This window comes from Callithrix jacchus, chromosome 18 (assembly GCF_049354715.1).
Source record: "Callithrix jacchus isolate 240 chromosome 18, calJac240_pri, whole genome shotgun sequence".
Classification (NCBI taxonomy): Eukaryota; Metazoa; Chordata; class Mammalia; order Primates; family Cebidae; genus Callithrix; species Callithrix jacchus.
Window position 1 is genome coordinate 11,580,897 of NC_133519.1, and position 25,987 is coordinate 11,606,883.

Consider the following 25,987-nt stretch of genomic DNA (forward strand, 5'->3'; position numbering starts at 1 on the left):
CCTTATTTTGTTCCTGGATTGTGTTGATACTTGTAGATGTTTGTCGTGTCTGGGCATTGAAGAGTTAAATATTTATTGTAGCCTTTGCAGTTTCGCCTCGTTCATACCTGTCCTTCTTGGGAAGGCTTTCCAGATGTTTGAAAGGACTTGGGTCTTGTGATCTAGGCTATATCTGCTTTAGGAAGGACCCCAAGCCCAATAGTGCTGTGGTTCTTGTAGACTCTTAGAGAGGTACTGCCTTGCTGTCTTGGACAAGATCCAGAATTCTCTGGATTACCGGATAGAGACTCTTGTTCTCTTCTTTTACTTTTTCTCAAACAAATGTAGTCTTTTCTATGCTGAGCCGTCTAGAGCTGGGGGTGGGCTACACTAAGCACCCCTGTAAGCCACCACCACTAGGACTATGCTGGGTCAGACCTGAAGCCAGCACAGCACTGGGTCTTGCCTAAGGCCTGCTGTAGCTACTCCCTGGCCACTGCCTATGTTTGCTACAGTCCATCAGCAGGTGGCAAAGCCAGCAAAGCCTATGTCCTAAACTGCAGGTTGGTGAGTTCCCCCAGACCCTGGGAGGATCCAGAGTGCCATCTGGGAGCTAGGGACTAGAGTCAAAAACCTTAGAAGTCTAAGGTTGTGCTGTTATACTGCAGCTGAGCTGGCATTCACACCACAAGATACAGTCCTTCCCACTCTTCTCTCTTCTTTTCAAAGGCGGAGGAGCCTTACCCCATGGCCATACCCACCTCAGGCCCATGGGGAGTACTGCCACACTCCCGCCATTGTTCCCTTAAGACCCAAGGGCTCTTCAGTAAGCTTGTGGTGAATGCTGCCTGGCCTGGAACTCACCCTTCAGGAGATTGGGCTCCCCTCTGGTCCAGGGCAAGTCCAGAAATGCCATCTAAGAACCAAGTCCTCTTAGAGCTTCGTGAGAAAAGGGTACATGCGAGGACAACATTTAAAAAATCCTGAATGCCTGGAAATGCCATTATTCTAACCTCACACTTGGTCAATGTCAGGTTTATGTATAGGACTCTAGGTTGAAAATGATTTAACTTCAGAAATTTTAAAGAATTATGTTCCACCGATAGCTGTGATGGCTCTTGCCTGTAGTCCCAGCACTTTGGGAGGCCAAGGTGGGAGGATCACTTGAGGCCAGGAGTTCAAGACCAGCCTGAGCAACATGGCGAGGCCTTGTCTCTACAAAAACTGTAAAATTTAGCCAGGTGTGGTAGTAGTATGTACCTGAAGTCCTAATGACTCGGGAGGCTGAGGTGGGAGGATCACCTGAACTCAGGAGTCTGAGGCTGAAGTGAATCATGATCACACCACTGCACTTTAGCCAGGGAGACAGAGTGAGACCTTATCTTAAGGCGGGAAAAAGCTGTCTTATTTCTGTACCATTTTATGTGACCCTTCTTTTCTTTCCAGAAACTAAGATCTTTTTGTCTCCATAGATCTCAAATTTTGCAATCACGTGCCTTGCTGTGGATCTGTTTTCATTTATAATGTTGGGCTCTCTCTGGGAAATTTGCGGTTCTGATCTGGCAAATTTTCTTGAATTATTAAATTGACAATTTGTTCTCCCATTTTCCGTCCTCTCCTTTTGGCATTCCTGTTATTCTGATACAGAATGTTTTGGTCTGCCTCTGTCATCGTCTTATCTTCTCTTGTGTTTTCATTTCTTTGTCTTCTTCTTCTTCCTAAAAAACTTACTCAGATTTTTCTTGTAGCCCTCTTAAGTTTTTTTTAATATATGCCAGTATGTGTTTAATTTCTAAAGATTTTTCATTTGTTCTCTGAGTATTCTTTTTTATATATAGTATTTTATTTTGTGGTTCATGTTATTTTTTTTCTTAGCTTTCTGAGGATATTAAAAATAATATACTTTTCCCTGTCTCTACTAAAAATACAAAAATTAGCTGGGCATGGTGGTGCGTGCCTATAGTCCCAGCTACTGGGGAGGCTGAGGCAGGAGAATTGCTTGAACCCAGGAGGCGGATGTTGTGGTGAGCTGAGATCATGCCATTGCACTCCAGTCTAGGCAACAACAGCGAAACTCCATCTTAAATAATAATTATAATAATAATAATATACTTTTTTAGGCCAGGTGTGGTGGCTCACACCTGTAATCCCAGCACTTTGGGAGGCCAAGGCACGCAGATCACCTGAGGTCAGAAGTTTGAGACTAGCCTGGCCAACAGGGTGAAATCCCCTCTCTACTAAAAACATAAAAATTATCCAGGCATGGTGACAGACACCTATAATCTTAGCTACTCAGGAGGCTGAGGCAGGAAAATTGTTTGAACCTGAGAGGTGGAGGCTGCTGTGAGCCAAGATCGCACCACGGCACTTCAGCCTGGGTGATAGAGTGAGACTCTGTCTCACAAAAAAAAAAAGTAATATACTTTTTAATTTTGAAGTTATCTTTTTCCTCCCTCCATTGTTTGCTTATTTGTTTTGTCTTGTTTTACATGTTAGAAGTGTTCCTCTAACATAGTTGTCTGCTCAAATTTAAGACTGGGAGACTGTACAGCTGATGGGGAGCTCAGCATGTGAGTACATCTTGTTGACTATGGCACAATCATGGCTCACCACAGCTTCGACTTCCTGGGCTCAGGTGATCCTCCTACCTCAGCCTCCCAAGTAGTTGGGGTACTGCAGGTGTGCACACCACGCCCAGCTAATTTTTGTACTTTTTGTAGAGATGGGACAGATGTTGCCCAGGTTGGTCTTGAACTTCTGGGCACAAACAGCCCTCTCCTTAGCCTCTCAAAGTGCTGGGATTACAGGCATGAACCATCATGCCTATCCAAAGCTCTAGTCTTCTGCTGGCATTGGGGAGGGCAGTCATCTGATTCCAGGGAATAAAGGAGAGGATCTGAGAGTTCGATGGTTTCTTAAATACGCTTTTGTTCAGTCCTCCTTATTTTAGCCTCTCCTGGATGGCCACCTGGTGCTATGAATTCTTCAATCTTTTTGGAATTTTGTGATATAAATTTGAGTGGTTTTCATTTTCCCTACTACTAGGTAGGAAATCCAATTATCTTTTCAGGTTTTTTAAGTTGCTGTGCATATATCCGTGTTCCAGATTACAAAATTTTGTTCTGATTGTTTCTCCTTGATCTCGTGGACTTACTCCTTTGCTGAAATTTTAGTGGGGTTTTAGGAAGAAGTAACAGTTGATGCTTGTATTTAATCCACCATCCCTAATTGGAAGCCCTCTTTTAGGAACTTTTCCTACAAGCATTTACATGTATATTTGACTTTGGGTCTCTATATGGATTTATAATTTTTGCATACTTATAATTCTAATATAAATACAACCTTTTTCTTTTTTCTTTTACCTTTTTACATAGTTCTTTATGTATCATTTATGACTGAGTTAATGTAGTATGTGTTGTTTAGTCATTCCGTCTTATTAGTTCCAGGGTTGTGTTGTTTTGTTGAGAGGGGGTCTCCCTATGTAGCTGGGGCTGGCCTGGGGCTCCAGGGCTCAGCAGTCCTCCTCTCTCTGCCTCTTGAGTAGAGTGCCTGGGACTACATATGTGCCTGTCTAGTGCCAGGGTGTTTTTTCAGTATGTGATTATAAATGAAGCTATTATTAACTCTTGTAATATCACTTTTTTGGTGTTTTTCTCTTTTCTGTTCTTTTTTTTTGGTAGGATCTCATTCTGTCACCCAGGCTGGAGTGCAATGGCATGATCATAGTTCACTGCATCCTCTACCTCCTGGGCTCAGGGGACCCTGCTGCCTCAGCCTCCCAAGTAGCTAGAACTACAGGTGCTTATCACCACGCCCAGCTAATTTTTACTTTTTAAAAAAAATTGAGACCGGATCTTGCTGTGTTGCCCAGGCTGTTCTTGAACTCTTGGGCTCAAGCAATCCTCCCAAAGTGTTGGGATTACAGGTATGAGCCATTGTGCCTGGCCATATTTTTCTTTTGAATACAAGCTATTTATCAATTGTGTTTTTGTACCTTGCTGTACAAAAATTGCTGTATTTTGTTAAAGCTTTATGTCTTTGTCATTTTAATATTTACTCTGTTCCTTTTTTTTTTTTATGTTAGTGCTATTAAATTTTTTTTTTTTTGAGACAGAGTCTGGCTCTGTTCCCAGGCTGGAGTGCAGTGGCATGATCTCGGCTCACTGTAGCCTCCACCTCCTGGGCTCAAGTAATCCTCCCACCTCAGCCTCCTGAGTAGCTGGGACTACAGGCAAGCACCACCATGCCCAGCTATTTTTTGTATAAACAGGGTTTTGCCATGTCGCACAGGCTCATCTTGCACTCCTGGGCTCAAGCAATCTGCCCACCTCTGCCTCCCAAAGTGCTAAGATTATAGGTGTGAGCCACCACGCCCAGCCAGGATTTTTGTTTTAGAGAAGTTTTAACATTTTATATAACAATGTTTATCTATCTTTTGCTTTGTGATTTCTATTAACATTTTCTTGCCTCGGTGTAAGAGGACAATAGCACACTTAGTGTGCTTTTATCACAATATTTTATTTTTAATATTTAATGCTTTAACTTACCCAAGGTTTATTGTGGTGTGTAGTATGAGTAGTTGGTGTAAGTTAACTTTTCTTGGTATTGCTATCAACACAGCACATCAGGGTATATTAATCATACATTATGCACATTATGCTTAACTTGTCTTTGGTTAAATTTCTCTGTGTGTGTGTGTGTGTGTGTCCTATGTTTAGCATCTCTCTGCTGCTAATCTGTGTTTCTGTTTTTGACTCAGTATTCCCTTTTGATTAATGTTTCTTTATAATACATTTTGATATCTGGTAAAGCTAAGCCTTCCTTTTTAAAAAGGCTTGATATTCTTTCCCATTTTGTTTTCAAATAATTTTAACCCATTTAATAACACTTTATAAAGTATCCTATTACTATTCCAATTGGAATTTTGTTAAATTTATAGTTTACTGAAGAAAAATCACCATTTTAATTAAATGTTGTATTATAATAATGGATGCATAAAGTATCTATTCAATTTGACTTTTGTTTCCTCAAAAAAAGTTACATAGTTTTATGTTTTACCGTGCCCCTTTAAAATAATTCCCGAGTATTTTATGTTTTTATTGCTGTTATGAATGGAATATTTTTTCTTTGTATATTTGGAGTAGAAAATCATTAGCTAGGAGTCAGAGTATCTGGTTCAAATAGAAGCTCTACATTGGGTAAATTCTTTGCATAGCATTGCTGAGATCTGTTTTCTCATCTGTTAAAGAGGAACAGTGCTGTGTCTCATAGGTGGGTTTGTTTATTTTATTTAAAAAATTGAGGGCCAGGCGTGGTGCCTCACGCCTATAATCCCAGCACTTTGGGAGGCCGAGGCAGGTGGATCACAAGATCAAGAGATTGAGTCCATCCTGGTCAACAAGGTGAAACCCCGTCTCTACTAAAAATACAAAAATTAGCTGGGCAAGGTGGTGCACACCTGTAGTCCCAGCTACTCGGGAGGCTGAAGCAGGAGAATTGCTTGAACCCAGGAGGTGGAGGTTGCAGTGAGCCGAGATTGTGCCATTGCACTCCAGTCTGGGTAACAAGAGTGAAACTCTGTCTCAAAAAAAAAAAAAAAAAATTAAGACAGTGTCTTGCTGTGTTCGCCCAGGCTGGTCTTGAATTCCTGGCTTTGAGCAGTCTTCCTGCCTTGACCTCCCAAAGCACTGAGATTACAGGCATGAACCACCACACCTGGCTGGTTTTTTTTTTAATGCTTATCAAAATTTAAATGAGGGCAGAGCATGTGAAATTCCTTTTTGAATTACAAAACTAGAAGACAAAAGTATTTAAGTATATCGTATATAGAAAAGTTACTGTTTTTGAAGCAGTATCTTATATCTAGCAGTTTTTCTGAGCTTTTCTATTGGCTCAAATGGTTTTTATACAGTTTTATTGAGGTATAGTTTACATACAATAAACTGTACATATTTAAAGTATACAGTGTGATACATTTTTTTACCTTCTCGGCCATTTTTAAGCATATTGTTCAATAGTGTTAAGTATATTCACAGTGTTGTATAACAGATCTCCACAACTTTTTTTTGTTTTTGAGGTGGAGTCTTGCTCTGTCGCCCAGGCTGGAATGCAGTGGTGCGATCTTGGCTCACTGCAACCTCCACCTCCCAGTTCCAAGTAATTCTTCTACCTCAGCCTCCTTGGGATTACAGGCATGCACCACCAAGCCCAGCTAATTTTTTTGTATTTTTAGTAGAGAGAGGGTTTCACCATATTGGCCAGGCTGGTCTAGAACTCCTGACCTTGTGATCCGCCCTCCTCAGCCTCCCAAAGTGCCACAATTACAGATGTGAACCACTGCGCCTGGCCCAGAACTCTTTTTATTTTAAAGGAAGGGACAGAATCTCACTGCCACCCAGGCTGGAGTGCAATGCTGCGATCATAGCTCACTGTAATCTTGAACTCCTGGCCTCAAACGATCCTCCTACCTCAGCCTCCCAAAGTGTTGGGATTACAGCATAAGCCATTGCTCTTGGCTCAGAAATCTTTTCAACTTGCAAAAGATTAAAACCGAAACTCTGTACCTGTCAAATAACTCCCTGTTTTCCCCTCCCCCTTGGCAACTACCATTCTGCTTTTCATTTCCATGAATTTATTTAATGGAAGTGTAATCATACAGTATTTGCCTTTTTGTAACTGGCTATTTCACTTAATATAATGTCCTCAAGTTTCATACATGCGTGTTGTGGTAGTATATGACAGGGTTTCCTTCCTTTTTAAGGCTGAATAATATTTTGTTGTATGTATACACCATATTTAAACATTGATTCATGGACAGTTGGGTTTCTTTCATTTCTTGGTTATTGTGAATAATGCTGCTGTGAACATGGGGCATGCAGATAATCTTGTTGAGATACTTTTTTCAGTATACCCAGAAGTGGGATTACTGAATCATATGGCAATTCTATTTTCAACTTTTTGAGCAACTGCTATACTGTTTTCCAGTGACTGTACCATCTCAAATGATTTATTTACTTGTTTTCTTGTTTTTTGAGACAGTCTTGCTCTGTCTCCCAGCCTGAAGTTCAGTGGCATGATCTTGGCTCACTGCAACCTGTGCCTCCTGGGTTCCAGCGACTCGCATGCCTCAGCCTCCTGAGTAGCTGAGACTACAATCATGTGCCACCAAGCCCAGATATTTGTATTCTTAATAGAGATGGGGTTTCACCATGTTGCCCAGGCTGGTCTCAAACTCCTGGCCTCAAAAGATCCACCCAGCTTGGCCTCCCAAAGTGCTGGGATTATAGGCATGAGCCACCATGCCTGGCCACAGATACCATGCCTGGCTGCTGTTTTTTGATGGACTAAGTAAACAGGTGTATCTTTTGAAAAATAATATTAAATTTCTTTTTACTTAATTTCAGTTATTTTTGTATTATATTTCAATGGTGGGAATATTCAATGAATTTCATAGTTCTAAGATGTTATCAATTATAAGATGCATCCCATTATTTTATGTATTGATAAGAAAGAGAAAAAAGCTGTCAGTGAAACTGATACATCATTGAATGTAAGATGCATCCCGATTTCAGAGATTTTAAAATATGAAATAATGTATACATTTAAATTGATGAGATATCATATGTTAGATGCTAATAATAAGAGCCTTTTCCTTAAAAAATTAATAAGATAAAAATTAATCATTTATATGTAAGTTCTGGTTAAACCTGGCAAATTGTACACACATTTAAACTGCTGTTTCCTGAAAGCTTGCAAAAGTAGCAGTAGTGGAATTTAAAAGGTGTAAACTTGCAAGGACAAAGAGAAACAAGGGAGGATACTGCAGCAGATGAAAATTGTTGACAGTTTTTAGAAAATGAATGTCTAATAAAAAGAATTTTGATATTTGGTTATTGTGGAGGAAATATTGGTGATAGGTACATTGGAAGTTACAAACAAAATCACGAGGCATTTAACCTCAGAGAAAGTAAAAAATTATGCAAGAAGAAAGTCATAGCATAGTGCATAGTTAGCTGTGAACGGTGTTTATATACTTACAATAAATAATGCAGTTATGGAGTATTTAATTTTTTATTGAGAAGTTCGCGGGGAGGAAGAGGGAGTGTTTGGGTGCTGCAAGAGTTAAAACCAAATATTTTCAACAAAGTAAGTCCATAGTGTCTAAAATTGGTAGGTCAGGAATGATCAGTGTAAGCACGCCGTTTAGAATTACGGAAGGAATATCACAAGAAATTGCTTAAAGTGCCTAAAAGTAGTTGCTTTTGTGGAATGAAGCTCTGGGAGCAGGAGGCTGCTGTTTTTATTAGGAGCTTTTTAGTACTAATTGTTTTGTTTTTTAAAACTATATACATCTTTTACTTTAATCTAAAAAATTTAAGTGAAAAGGGAATCTAGGGCGGTGATGTTTATGTTTTCTACTCAGAGTCAGTCAAGCAATGTAATTTTTTTTTTTTTTTTAAAGAGACAGAGTCTCGCTCTGTCTCTCAGGCTGGAGTGTAGAGGTGTGGTCTTGGCTCATGGAGATATAACCTCCATCTCCCAGGTTCAAGTGATTCTCTTGCCTCAGACTCCCGAGTTGCTGGGATTAGCTGCTCACTCTACCACATCTGACTAATTTTTGTATTTTAGTAGAAAGGGGGTTTCAGTATTTTAGGCAGGCTGGTTGCAAACTCCTGACCTCAAGTGATCCTCCTGCCTCCACCTCTCAAAATGCTGGGATTACAGGTATAAGCCACCACACCTGGGCAAGCAGTTTCCTGATTAGAAATGAAAGACCATTTTACTGCCCATGTGAAAAAAAGAACTCACTTGGAGTTGCTGCAGTAGAGAATCACCGACTCACCTCTGCCTTGGGGGAGTGTTCATCAAATATTAGTACTGTTGGGAGTCAGACATAGTTGTAGGCATTGGCGGTAAAAAACAAAACAGAAAGGCAGTTTTCTTATATTCTTATTCTCATCTAAACAATACAGAAATACGGCAAAATAATTGTAAAGCCTTTTCCCTGAACTAAATAACACTGTAAGTTACTTTGGAAACTGGATAGACTGGTATTGTTTATTTCCCCTCCTACTTCTCTTGCCAGCTAGTCAATAATTGGTTTAAATTTGGCTGGAGCAGCACAGTCTTTTGGTGATGAAGAGCCGTGTGCAGGTTCTTCAGGACATTGACATTGCATGGTGGGTCTCATTGAACATCCCTTCCCTTCTGTGGCTATAACCCTCGGTGCCTAACTGAGCCCTCACTTGTATGGCCCAGATTGGAGAGAGACTGGCATAATCTTTCTATTAGTCATTTCCTGGCAGGACATTAATATCCTTGTATGATTCTTAGAAGAACTTCATAGCTAAATGTTACTAATAACAGCTACTTATATATACTTTACGAAACTCTTAACACCTGTCATCTTTTTGTGGTCCATCTATGAGATATTCTAGTTTTACACAGTGAAAGGGTTTACATGACTTATGCAAGTGCGCATTGGTAGCTGACAGAGGTAAATGATGAATTAGCCTCTTGACTTAATCTTGAACTCATTTGCCCATCCAACTATTTTTCTTTCAAAGACTCTGGGAAATGATTTCTACCTTAAGTACCGTAACATCCCTGATCTTCCTTATTTCATTCTCTCCAGTTTAATTCATGTGGCCCTCATACAAGAAATCAAACATAAACTTCTTCTTTAATACAGAAGAAACCTTTCTCTTTTTTGAGCTGGAGTCTCGCTCTGTCACCCAGGCTGGAGTGCAGTGGCATGATCTTGGCTCACTGCAACCTCTGCCTTCTGGGTTCTAGCAGTGCTCCTGCCTCAGCCTCCTAAGTAGCTGGGATTACAGGTGCCCACCACCATGACCTGCTAAGTTTTATATTTTTAGTAGAGACAGGGTTTTACCATGTTGGCCAACCTGGTCTCAAACTCCTGACCTCAGGAGATCCACCTACCTCAGCTTCCCAAAGTACTGGGATTGCAGGTGTGAGCCACCATACCTGGCCAGAAGAAACTGTTTTTTATTGCTTATTTTAGCTTCCTGTTATTTGTTTCCTTAAGTCTAAATTCCTGTGCCTGCTTTTTAGAACCTTTTATAATCTGTTGTTAGTCTGCCTATCCAACATTATCTTTCATTGTCTCCTATTCCTTTATTTAAATCAGGCAAATCTGTTTTCTCCAAGTATTTAAGCACAGACTCATTCCTGTTTGCTAACGTTAGCTTTTAATTTCTCTTCTTCAGTCAATGCTTTGGGGATCCACCCAAGGCTTCCCTGATAACTAATTACCAATAAGTGCATCCATTCTGACTGCACGTATCACTGCCTGTACCATACTTGTTTGCTGTTTAATTGTTACCATTATATAGTATCTTTCAGTGCTCTCTAATTGTTACACAGGTATAAAATAACTGATATTTAAGTCTCTTGACATGAGAGACCAGATCTCTCACATATATTTAGAACAGTGCTTGAGCATGTGTTAGACCTTCTTTAAATGCTAGTTATTCCAGTAAGTATACCTGTTACTGGATATATTAGTCTGTTCTCACACTGCTGTAAAGTCACTACCTGAGACTGGGTAATTAATAAAGAGAGGAAGTTTAATTGACTCACAGTTTCACATGACTGGGAATGCCACAGGAAACTTACAATCATGGCACAAGGTGAAGGAGAAGCAAGCACCTTCTTCACAAGGCAGCGAGACAGGGGGAACTGCTACTTTTAAAACCATCAGATCTAGGCCAGGCACGGTGGCTTATGCCTGTAATCCCAGCACTTTGGGAGGTTGAGGCAGGCGATCGCTTGAGGTCAAGAGTTTGAGACTAGGCTGGCCAACCATGGTGAAGCCCCGTCACTACTAAAAATAAAAAAATTAGCTGGGTGTGGTGGCTCACATCTGTAGTCCCAGCTACTCTGAGGCTGAGGCAGGAGAATCACTTGAACCCAGGAGGCAGAGGTTTCAGTGAGCCGAGATTGTGCCACTGTACTACAGCCTGGACGACAGAGCCAGACTCCATCTCAAAACAATCAAACAGAAAAGCCCCATCAGATCTAGCGAGAACTCCCTCACTATCCCGAGACCAGCATGGGGAAACCAGACCATGATCCAGTCACCTCCCACTGGGTCCCTCCCTTGACACATGGGAATTGCAACTCAATATGATCTGGGGACTCAGAGCCAGACCATATCCCTGGACATGTGACAGAGTTCACTGGTAATGATGGTGGTTCAAGTGGACAAGAGATTGCTGAAAACGTGTCTGTGTCGATTTTCATTGAGAATGTACATAATAATGATTTTTACACTCCTTTCTTCTCTACTTCTGTTTTGGTGATAGGCGGTCGATGATGTGAAGAAAGGTTACATCAAAGCAGAAGAAAAGTCCTACCAATTACAGAAGCTATACGAACAAAGAAAAATGGTCATGGTAAGTTTATGTCTCCATAATCCTTTTATAAAATACCCCTTCCTGCCTTTTAAACCTGTCGTTCCAGTCATTTTTGAAAGGATTACATCCTGGTTAGTGGCTTACCTAATTTTTAAAAAGGAGGGGAATAGGGACCTTGATGCAAAGTCCATCGTGTTTCTCCATTTAACACACAAAGATCTTAAATTATATTGCTATATCATTTTATTATTTTTTTGGTGCAGGGGATAGAGTCTCACTCTGTTGCTGAGGCTGAAGTGCAGTGGCGTGATCTAGGCTCACTGCAACCTGTATCTCCTGGGTTCAAGTGATTCTCCTGCCTCAGCCTCCCGAGTAGCTGGGACTACAGGCATGCGCCACCATGCCTAGCTAATTTTTGTATTTTTCAGTAGAAACAGGGTTTCACCATTTGGCCAGGTTGGTCTCGAACTGCTGACCTCAGGTGATCCACCCGCCTTGGCCTCCCAAAGTGCTGGGATTACAGGCGTGAGCCACTGAGCCCAGCCCATAATTTTATTATTAATAATAACTTTTTTTAAATTAAAAAGTTGTATAAAACATTACATTAGGATATAGGTATGATTTATAAGAACGATATTTAAATTTTTTTTTCCAAGACAGAGTCTTGCTCTGTCATCCAGGCTAGAGTGCAGCGGCGTGATCCTGGCTCACTGCAATCTCTGCCTCCTGGGTTCAACCAATTCTCCTGCCTCAGCCTCCCTCCCGAGTAGCTGGGATTACAGGTGCCTGCCACCACACCCAGCTAATTTTTGTATTTTAATAGAGATGGGGTTTTACCATGTTGGCCAGGCTGGTCTCAAACTCCTGACCTCATTATCTGCCTGCCTCGGCCTCCCAAAGTGCTGGGATCACAGGTGTGAGCCACTGCACCCAGCCTAGATTTTTAACATTAGACATCATTTTAGTCATGATTTAGCAATAGCAAAATCATTTGTTTTTACAGCTTCCATTTCTGCAGTTGCTTAAACATTTACGCTCTGTAGTGCTCTTGGTTAGTATATCATCCTAGAACTCTGCTGTTTGATTCAATAGCTATTAGCCTCATGTGGCTATTTAAATCTAAATTTAAATTTATTTAAATTAAATAAAATTTAAAATTCAGTTCCTTAGATGCTCTAGCCATGTTTTAATGCTAAGCAGCCATATGTGCACAGTGAGTAGCTACCATATTGGACTGTACAGGTATAGAACATTTTTATCATCACTGAAAATTTTGTTGAACAGTACTGCCTAGAGTGTTCCTTAAATGGTTTTAAATTAGTTTTCAATTTGTATCTGCCATAGATACAGGGATAGAAATTGTCAAAAATAAAATTAGTAAAGAACACATAAAAATTTCTTATTATAGCATTTTAAAATTTCTCTCTTGGAAGATTCACATGTAGTTGAAGTTTTTTCAATTACAGATGCTCCTCAACTTACAATGGGGTTATACCCCAATAAACACATCTTAAGTTAAAAATATTAAATAAAAAATGCATTTCATACACCCAACCTAACAACCTATAGCTTCACCTAGCCTACCTTAAATGTGCTCAGAACACATATTACCCTACTGTCAGGTAAAATCATCTAACACAAAGCCTGTTTTAGAATAAAGTTAAACTTTGTTTCTTTTTTTGAGACTGCATCTCACCCTGTTACCCAGGCTGGAGTGCAGTGGCATGATCTCAGCTCACTGCAGCCTCCACCTCCCAGGTTCAAGCAGTTCTGTCTCAGCCTCCCGAGTATCTGGGACTAAAGACACCTGCTACCACGCCCGTCTAATTTTTGTATTTTTAGTAGAGATGGGGTTTCACCGTGTTGGCCAGGCTGGTCTCGAACCTCAGACCTCAAGTGATCCACCCACCTTGGCCTCCCAAAGTGCTGGGATTACAGGCGTGAGCCACCACGCATGGCCTAAAGTTATTAAAATTTTGAACAAAAACTTGAGGTACTTGTAAAGACAGCAGAAAACTTAAAAAAAGTTTTGAAGTACAATATCTGCACACACATTGCTTTCACACTATCATAAAGTCAAAAAAGCATTAACTATTGTAAGTTAGTGTCCATCTTTATCATCTTCATACTTTAGTAATGATTCTGATAGGTCACTTGAATTCTTTTCTACCTTCTGTGTACTTTTCAGAAGAGAATGTTGATTCTCACTGCCGGGCATAGTGGCTCATGCCTGTAATCACAGCACTTTGGGAGGCCGAGGCTGGTGGGTCACCAGAGGTCAGGAGTTTGAGAACAGCTTGGCCACATGATGAAACCCTGTCTCCTACTAAAAATACAAGAATTAGCTGGGCATGGTGGCATGTGCCTGTAATCCCAGCTACTCAGGAGACTGAGGCAGGAGAATTGCTTGAACCCAGGAGGCGGAGGTTGCAGTGAGCTGAGATCTCACCACTGCACTCCAGCCTGGGTGATACAGTGAGACTCTGTCTCAAAAAAAAAAAAAACAACAAGAAAAAAGAATGCAAACCAGTCAGCCATTGAACTTAGCCTGTAACCTTGTATCTAGCTAAAGGGGTTATTTTAATTGCTTATATGATGAAAAGTAATAAATCTCTTTACCTTAGAAAATTACCGAAGATCCGGGAGCCATCTTACCAATGTTCTGTGTATCAGCAGGCTGAAATAAAAAATGCAAAAGGGCCATCAACTTCTGCAGTAATCCTTTGCCTTTGCCAAAGCCAACGAAGTTTTCTTATTCCTGAAAAGTTAATAGAATAAAAGTAATTTCATAAGGTCTTCTGCTAATGCCAGTGTGGAATACATACTGTTATTATCATAGTATCACAGTATGTGATAATACATACTGTTATGATGTACTGATAATACATCACTGTTATAATACAACAGTGATAATACATACTGTTATTATGTACTGATATACATCACGGTTATAATACAACGGTAATAATACATACTATTATGATGTACTGATAACACGTCACTGTTATAATACAACGGTGATAATACATACTATTATGATGTACTGATAACACGTCACTGTTATAATACAACAGTGATAATACATACTATTATGATGTACTGATAACACGTCACTGTTATAATACAACGGTGATAATACATACTATTATGATGTACTGATAATACATACTGTTATAATACAACAGTGATAATACATACTGTTATAATACAACAGTGATAATACATACTATTATGATGTACTGATAACACGTCACTGTTATAATACAATGGTGATAATACATACTATTATGATGTACTGATAATACATACTGTTATAATACAACAGTGATAATACATACTGTTATAATACAACAGTGATAATACATACTATTATGATGTACTGATAATACATACTGTTATAATACAACAGTGATAATACATACTGTTATAATACAACAGTGATAATACATACTATTATGATGTACTGATAACACGTCACTGTTATAATACAACGGTGATAATACATACTATTATGATGTACTGATAATACATACTGTTATAATACAACAGTGATAATACATACTGTTATAATACAACAGTGATAATACATACTATTATGATGTACTGATAACACGTCACTGTTATAATACAACGGTGATAATACATACTATTATGATGTACTGATAATACATACTGTTATAATACAACAGTGATAATACATACTGTTATAATACAACAGTGATAATACATACTATTATGATGTACTGATAATACATACTGTTATAATACAACAGTGATAATACATACTGTTATAATACAACAGTGATAATACATACTATTATGATGTACTGATAACACGTCACTGTTATAATACAACGGTGATAATACATACTGTTATTATGTACTGATATACATCACGGTTATAATACAACGGTAATAATACATACTATTATGATGTACTGATAGCACGTCACTGTTATAATACAACGGTGATAATACATACTATTATGATGTACTGATAGCACGTCACTGTTATAATACAACGGTGATAATACATACTATTATGATGTACTGATAATACATACTGTTATAATACAACAGTGATAATACATACTGTTATAATACAACAGTGATAATACATACTATTATGATGTACTGATAACACGTCACTGTTATAATACAACGGTGATAATACATACTATTATGATGTACTGATAATACATACTGTTATAATACAACAGTGATAATACATACTGTTATAATACAACAGTGATAATACATACTATTATGATGTACTGATAACACGTCACTGTTATAATACAATGGTGATAATACATACTATTATGATGTACTGATAATACATACTGTTATAATACAACAGTGATAATACATACTGTTATAATACAACAGTGATAATACATACTATTATGATGTACTGATAATACATACTGTTATAATACAACAGTGATAATACATACTGTTATAATACAACAGTGATAATACATACTATTATGATGTACTGATAATACATACTGTTATAATACAACAGTGATAATACATACTGTTATAATACAACAGTGATAATACATACTATTATGATGTACTGATAACACGTCACTGTTATAATACAATGGTGATAATACATACTATTATGATGTACTGATAATACATACTGTTATAATACAACAGTGATAATACATACTGTTATAATACAACAGTGATAATACATACTATTATGATGTACTGATAATACATACTGTTATAATACAACAGTGATAATACATACTGTTATAATACAACAGTGATAATACATACTATTATGATGTACTGATAGCACGTCACTGTTATAATACAACGGTGATAATACATACTATTATGATGTACTGATAACACGTCACTGTTATAATACAACGGTGATAATACATACTATTATGATGTACTGATAATACATACTGTTATAATACAACAGTGATAATACATACTGTTATAATACAACAGTGATAATACATACTATTATGATGTACTGATAATACATACTGTTATAATACAACAGTGATAATACATACTGTTATAATACAACAGTGATAATACATACTATTATGATGTACTGATAACACGTCACTGTTATAATACAACGGTGATAATACATACTATTATGATGTACTGATAATACATACTGTTATAATACAACAGTGATAATACATACTGTTATAATACAACAGTGATAATACATACTATTATGATGTACTGATAACACGTCACTGTTATAATACAACGGTGATAATACATACTATTATGATGTACTGATAACACGTCACTGTTATAATACAACAGTGATAATACATACTGTTATAATACAACAGTGATAATACATACTGTTATTATGTACTGATATACATCACGGTTATAATACAACGGTGATAATACATACTATTATGATGTACTGATAGCACGTCACTGTTATAATACAACGGTGATAATACATACTATTATGATGTACTGATAACACGTCACTGTTATAATACAACAGTGATAATACATACTATTATTATGTACTGATATACATCACGGTTATAATACAACAGTGATAATACATACTATTATGATGTACTGATAACACGTCACTGTTATAATACAACGGTGATCATACTATTATGATGTACTGATAATACATACTGTTATAATACAACAGTGATAATACATACTGTTATAATACAACAGTGATAATACATACTGTTATTATGTACTGATATACATCACGGTTATAATACAACGGTGATAATACATACTATTATGATGTACTGATAGCACGTCACTGTTATAATACAACGGTGATAATACATACTATTATGATGTACTGATAACACGTCACTGTTATAATACAACAGTGATAATACATACTATTATTATGTACTGATATACATCACGGTTATAATACAACAGTGATAATACATACTATTATGATGTACTGATAACACGTCACTGTTATAATACAACGGTGATCATACTATTATGATGTACTGATAATACATACTGTTATAATACAACAGTGATAATACATACTGTTATTATGTACTGATATACATCACGGTTATAATACAACGGTGATAATACATACTATTATGATGTACTGATAGCACGTCACTGTTATAATACAACAGTGATAATACATACTGTTATTATGTACTGATATACATCACGGTTATAATACAACAGTGATAATACATACTATTATGATGTACTGATAACACGTCACTGTTATAATACAACGGTGATAATACATACTATTATGATGTACTGATAATACATACTGTTATAATACAACAGTGATAATACATACTGTTATAATACAACAGTGATAATACATACTGTTATTATGTACTGATATACATCACGGTTATAATACAACGGTGATAATACATACTGTTATAATACAACAGTGATAATACATACTGTTATAATACAACAGTGATAATACATACTGTTATTATGTACTGATAACACGTCACTGTTATAATACAACAGTGATAATACATACTGTTATTATGTACTGATATACATCACGGTTATAATACAACGGTGATAATACATACTATTATGATGTACTGATAACACGTCACTGTTATAATACAACGGTGATAATACATACTATTATGATGTACTGATAACACGTCACTGTTATAATACAACAGTGATAATACATACTATTATGATGTACTGATAACACGTCACTGTTATAATACAACAGTGATAATACATACTGTTATAATACAACAGTGATAATACATACTGTTATTATGTACTGATATACATCACGGTTATAATACAACAGTGATAATACATACTGTTATAATACAACAGTGATAATACATACTGTTATTATGTACTGATATACATCACGGTTATAATACAACGGTGATAATACATACTATTATGATGTACTGATAACACGTCACTGTTATAATACAACAGTGATAATACATACTATTATTATGTACTGATATACATCACGGTTATAATACAACAGTGATAATACATACTATTATGATGTACTGATAACACGTCACTGTTATAATACAACGGTGATAATACATACTATTATGATGTACTGATAATACATACTGTTATAATACAACAGTGATAATACATACTGTTATTATGTACTGATATACATCACGGTTATAATACAACGGTGATAATACATACTGTTATAATACAACAGTGATAATACATACTGTTATGATGTACTGATAACACGTCACTGTTATAATACAACAGTGATAATACATACTGTTATTATGTACTGATATACATCACGGTTATAATACAACAGTGATAATACATACTGTTATAATACAACAGTGATAATACATACTGTTATTATGTACTGATATACATCACGGTTATAATACAACAGTGATAATACATACTGTTATAATACAACAGTGATAATACATACTGTTATAATACAACGGTGATAATACATACTATTATGATGTACTGATAACACGTCACTGTTATAATACAACAGTGATAATACATACTGTTATTATGTACTGATATACATCACGGTTATAATACAACGGTGATAATACATACTATTATGATGTACTGATAACACGTCACTGTTATAATACAACAGTGATAATACATACTGTTATTATGTACTGATATACATCACGGTTATAATACAACGGTGATAATACATACTATTATGATGTACTGATAACACGTCACTGTTATTATACAACAGTGATAATACATACTGTTATTATGTACTGATATACATCACGGTTATAATACAACAGTGATAATACATACTGTTATGATGTACTGATAACACGTCACTGTTATAATACAACAGTGATAATACATACTGTTATGATGTACTGATATACATCACGGTTATAATACAACGGTGATAATACATACTATTATGATGTACTGATAACACGTCACTGTTATAATACAACAGTGATAATACATACTGTTATGATGTACTGATATACATCACGGTTATAATACAACAGTGATAATACATACTGTTATGATGTACTGATAACACGTCACTGTTATAATACAACAGTGATAATACATACTGTTATGATGTACTGATATACATCACGGTTATAATACAACGGTGATAATACATACTATTATGATGTACTGATAACACGTCACTGTTATAATACAACAGTGATAATACATACTATTATGATGTACTGATAACACGTCACTGTTATAATACAACGGTGATAATACATACTATTATGATGTACTGATAATACATACTGTTATAATACAACAGTGATAATACATACTGTTATTATGTACTGATATACATCACGGTTATAATACAACGGTGATAATACATACTGTTATAATACAACAGTGATAATACATACTGTTATGATGTACTGATAACACGTCACTGTTATAATACAACAGTGATAATACATACTGTTATTATGTACTGATATACATCACGGTTATAATACAACAGTGATAATACATACTGTTATAATACAACAGTGATAATACATACTGTTATTATGTACTGATATACATCACGGTTATAATACAACAGTGATAATACATACTGTTATAATACAACAGTGATAATACATACTGTTATAATACAACGGTGATAATACATACTATTATGATGTACTGATAACACGTCACTGTTATAATACAACAGTGATAATACATACTGTTATTATGTACTGATATACATCACGGTTATAATACAACGGTGATAATACATACTATTATGATGTACTGATAACACGTCACTGTTATAATACAACAGTGATAATACATACTGTTATTATGTACTGATATACATCACGGTTATAATACAACAGTGATAATACATACTATTATGATGTACTGATAACACGTCACTGTTATTATACAACAGTGATAATACATACTGTTATTATGTACTGATATACATCACGGTTATAATACAACAGTGATAATACATACTGTTATGATGTACTGATAACACGTCACTGTTATAATACAACAGTGATAATACATACTGTTATGATGTACTGATATACATCACGGTTATAATACAACGGTGATAATACATACTATTATGATGTACTGATAACACGTCACTGTTATAATACAACAGTGATAATACATACTGTTATGATGTACTGATATACATCACGGTTATAATACAACAGTGATAATACATACTGTTATGATGTACTGATAACACGTCACTGTTATAATACAACAGTGATAATACATACTGTTATGATGTACTGATATACATCACGGTTATAATACAACGGTGATAATACATACTATTATGATGTACTGATAACACGTCACTGTTATAATACAACAGTGATAATACATACTATTATGATGTACTGATAACACGTCACTGTTATAATACAACGGTGATAATACATACTATTATGATGTACTGATAATACATACTGTTATAATACAACAGTGATAATACATACTGTTATTATGTACTGATATACATCACGGTTATAATACAACGGTGATAATACATACTGTTATAATACAACAGTGATAATACATACTGTTATGATGTACTGATAACACGTCACTGTTATAATACAACAGTGATAATACATACTGTTATTATGTACTGATATACATCACGGTTATAATACAACAGTGATAATACATACTGTTATAATACAACAGTGATAATACATACTGTTATTATGTACTGATATACATCACGGTTATAATACAACAGTGATAATACATACTGTTATAATACAACAGTGATAATACATACTGTTATAATACAACGGTGATAATACATACTATTATGATGTACTGATAACACGTCACTGTTATAATACAACAGTGATAATACATACTGTTATTATGTACTGATATACATCACGGTTATAATACAACGGTGATAATACATACTATTATGATGTACTGATAACACGTCACTGTTATAATACAACAGTGATAATACATACTGTTATTATGTACTGATATACATCACGGTTATAATACAACAGTGATAATACATACTATTATGATGTACTGATAACACGTCACTGTTATTATACAACAGTGATAATACATACTGTTATTATGTACTGATATACATCACGGTTATAATACAACAGTGATAATACATACTGTTATGATGTACTGATAACACGTCACTGTTATAATACAACAGTGATAATACATACTGTTATGATGTACTGATATACATCACGGTTATAATACAACGGTGATAATACATACTATTATGATGTACTGATAACACGTCACTGTTATAATACAACAGTGATAATACATACTGTTATGATGTACTGATATACATCACGGTTATAATACAACAGTGATAATACATACTGTTATGATGTACTGATAACACGTCACTGTTATAATACAACAGTGATAATACATACTGTTATGATGTACTGATATACATCACGGTTATAATACAACGGTGATAATACATACTATTATGATGTACTGATAACACGTCACTGTTATAATACAACAGTGATAATACATACTGTTATTATGTACTGATATACATCACGGTTATAATACAACAGTGATAATACATACTGTTATGATGTACTGATATACATCACGGTTATAATACAACAGTGATAATACATACTGTTATGATGTACTGATATACATCACGGTTATAATACAACAGTGATAACACATACTGTTATGATGTACTGATAACACGTCACTGTTATAATACAACAGTGATAATACATACTGTTATTATGTACTGATAATACATACTGTTATAATACAACAGTGATAATACATACTGTTATAATACAACAGTGATAATACATACTATTATGATGTACTGATAACACGTCACTGTTATAATACAACGGTGATAATACATACTGTTATGATGTACTGATAATACATCACTGTTATAATACAACAGTGATAATACATACTGTTATAATACAACAGTGATAATACATACTGTTATAATACAACAGTGATAATACATACTATTATGATGTACTGATAACACGTCACTGTTATAATACAACGGTGATAATACATACTATTATGATGTACTGATAATACATACTGTTATAATACAACAGTGATAATACATACTGTTATAATACAACAGTGATAATACATACTGTTATTATGTACTGATATACATCACGGTTATAATACAACGGTGATAATACATACTATTATGATGTACTGATAACACGTCACTGTTATAATACAACAGTGATAATACATACTATTATGATGTACTGATAACACGTCACTGTTATAATACAACGGTGATAATACATACTGTTATGATGTACTGATAACACATCACTGTTATAATACAACGGTGATAATACATACTGTTATGATGTACTGATAACACATCACTGTTATAATACAACGGTGATAATACATACTGTTATAATACAACAGTGATAATACATACTGTTATTATGTACTGATATACATCACGGTTATAATACAACGGTGATAATACATACTATTATGATGTACTGATAGCACGTCACTGTTATAATACAACAGTGATAATACATACTATTATGATGTACTGATAACACGTCACTGTTATAATACAACAGTGATAATACATACTATTATGATGTACTGATAATACATACTGTTATAATACAACAGTGATAATACATACTGTTATTATGTACTGATATACATCACGGTTATAATACAACAGTGATAATACATACTATTATGATGTACTGATAACACGTCACTGTTATAATACAACGGTGATAATACATACTATTATGATGTACTGATAACACGTCACTGTTATAATACAACAGTGATAATACATACTATTATTATGTACTGATATACATCACGGTTATAATACAACGGTGATAATACGTACTATTATGATGTACTGATAACACGTCACTGTTATAATACAACGGTGATAATACATACTATTATGATGTACTGATAATACATACTGTTATAATACAACAGTGATAATACATACTGTTATTATGTACTGATATACATCACGGTTATAATACAACAGTGATAATACATACTATTATGATGTACTGATAACACGTCACTGTTATAATACAACGGTGATAATACGTACTATTATGATGTACTGATAACACGTCACTGTTATAATACAACGGTGATAATACATACTATTATGATGTACTGATAATACATACTGTTATAATACAACAGTGATAATACATACTGTTATAATACAACAGTGATAATACATACTATTATGATGTACTGATAACACGTCACTGTTATAATACAACGGTGATAATACATACTATTATGATGTACTGATAACACATCACTGTTATAATACAACGGTGATAATACATACTGTTATAATACAACAGTGATAATACATACTGTTATTATGTACTGATATACATCACGGTTATAATACAACAGTGATAATACATACTATTATGATGTACTGATAGCACGTCACTGTTATAATACAACAGTGATAATACATACTATTATGATGTACTGATAACACGTCACTGTTATAATACAACGGTGATAATACATACTATTATGATGTACTGATAACACGTCACTGTTATAATACAACGGTGATAATACATACTGTTATGATGGACTGATAATACATACTGTTATAATACAACAGTGATAATACATACTATTATGATGTACTGATAACACGTCACTGTTATAATACAACAGTGATAACACATACTGTTATGATGTACTGATAACACGTCACTGTTATAATACAACAGTGATAATACATACTATTATGATGTACTGATAACACGTCACTGTTATAATACAACGGTGATAATACATACTGTTATGATGGACTGATAATACATACTGTTATAATACAACAGTGATAATACATACTGTTATGATGTACTGATAACACATCACTGTTATAATACAACGGTGATAATACATACTGTTATAATACAACAGTGATAATACATACTGTTATTATGTACTGATATACATCACGGTTATAATACAACGGTGATAATACATACTATTATGATGTACTGATAACACGTCACTGTTATTATACAACAGTGATAATACATACTGTTATTATGTACTGATATACATCACGGTTATAATACAACAGTGATAATACATACTGTTATAATACAACAGTGATAATACATACTGTTATTATGTACTGATATACATCACGGTTATAATACAACAGTGATAATACATACTGTTATAATACAACAGTGATAATACATACTGTCTCTTTGCAGTTACAGTACTCCAGACACAGTCTTTTCATCTGTGTATTCAACAAAACATATTTCTTGAGTACCAAGTATGTGCCAGGCACAGTGCAAGGTGTGAAAATAATAAATAGGTTTGTGTTGTGCTGTGGCAAAATTTAGAAAATCTGAATTTAAGGCCGGGCGTGGTGACTCACGCCTGTGGTCCCAGCACTTTGGGAGGCCAAGATGGGTGGATCACGAGGTCAAAAGATCAAGACCATCCTGGTCAACATGGTGAAACCCCGTCTCTACTAAAAATACAAAAAATTAGCTGGGCCTGGTGGCGCGTGCCTGTAATCTCAGCTACTCGGGAGGCTGAGGCAGGAGAATTGCCTGAACCCAGGAGGCAGAGGTTGCAGTGAGCCAAGATCGCGCCATTGCACTCCAGCCTGGGTAACAAGCGAAACTCAGTCTCAGAAAAAAAAAAAAGAAAGAAAATCTGAATTTGATAAACACAGTAATCTATTATGAAGTCATTTTTAGACTTGTAAAACTCGAGTAGCTGATACACAGATGTTTCCCCATGGTCTTTTGCCATTGTGTATAAAATATGCTTAAACATTTGTGGAATTGTCTTAAAAACTTAGTGCCAACATATAACTAGGAACTAGTCACATGATATGATAGTCAGATTTTGGAGAAAATCTCATCAGAGTTTGAATTTTATAAGTATAATATGTATTCAAGTATCAGTATTCAAAGTATTAGCCTAGCCAGTATTAGGTCATGGTCAATACATTGAAACTTCTCCAGTGAACCCTTCTGAGCCCATAGGCCCTGATGCCATTAACCATAGCAACTCAGTGTGGTGAACAGGCCTACAGATGGGCTCGGCCACTACAATTAGTAGTTGTCACATCACTGTAAGCCCTTCAGCAATACAATGAACTTCTCAGTTTTAGTTTCTTTTCTGTAAAGTGGGGATATTCAGATTATCAGCTATTAAGTAGAATCTTGAAAAAATACCCCAGGATTCTATTTTTTTTTTCTGGAGATGGTGTCTCACCCTGTCACCCAGGCTGGAGTGCAGTGGCTCAATCTCCGCTCACTGCAACCTCTGCCTCCGGGTTCAAGCAATTCTCCTGCCTCAGGCTCCTGAGTAGCTGGGATTACAGGTGCATGCCACCACGTCTGGCTAATTTTTGTATCTTTAGTTGAGACGGGGTTTCACCATGTTGGCCAGGCTGGTCTTGAACTCCCGACCTTCTGATCACCTGTCTCAGCCTTCTAAAGTGCTGGGATTACAGGTGTGAGCCACCGCGCCTGGCCACTCCAGGATTCTTGGACGATAAATAAGATTTGTGTAAGTTTCCCTGTCCTCCAAATCTCCAAATACAG

At 35.6% G+C, this 25,987-nt stretch overlaps 1 protein-coding gene across 15 annotated transcripts in view; it reads left to right on the top strand.

Annotated features, from left to right (window-relative positions):
• SNX27 (sorting nexin 27) overlaps positions 1-25,987 on the top strand; it is a 120,320-nt gene that overhangs the window by 82,948 nt on the left and 11,385 nt on the right. For all 15 annotated transcript variants that reach the window (XM_078355649.1, XM_078355647.1, XM_078355645.1 and 12 more), the window contains one exon: positions 11,307-11,396. In XM_078355649.1, the coding sequence (XP_078211775.1) occupies positions 11,307-11,396 (90 nt within the window). The remainder of the gene's footprint in view (positions 1-11,306; positions 11,397-25,987) is intronic.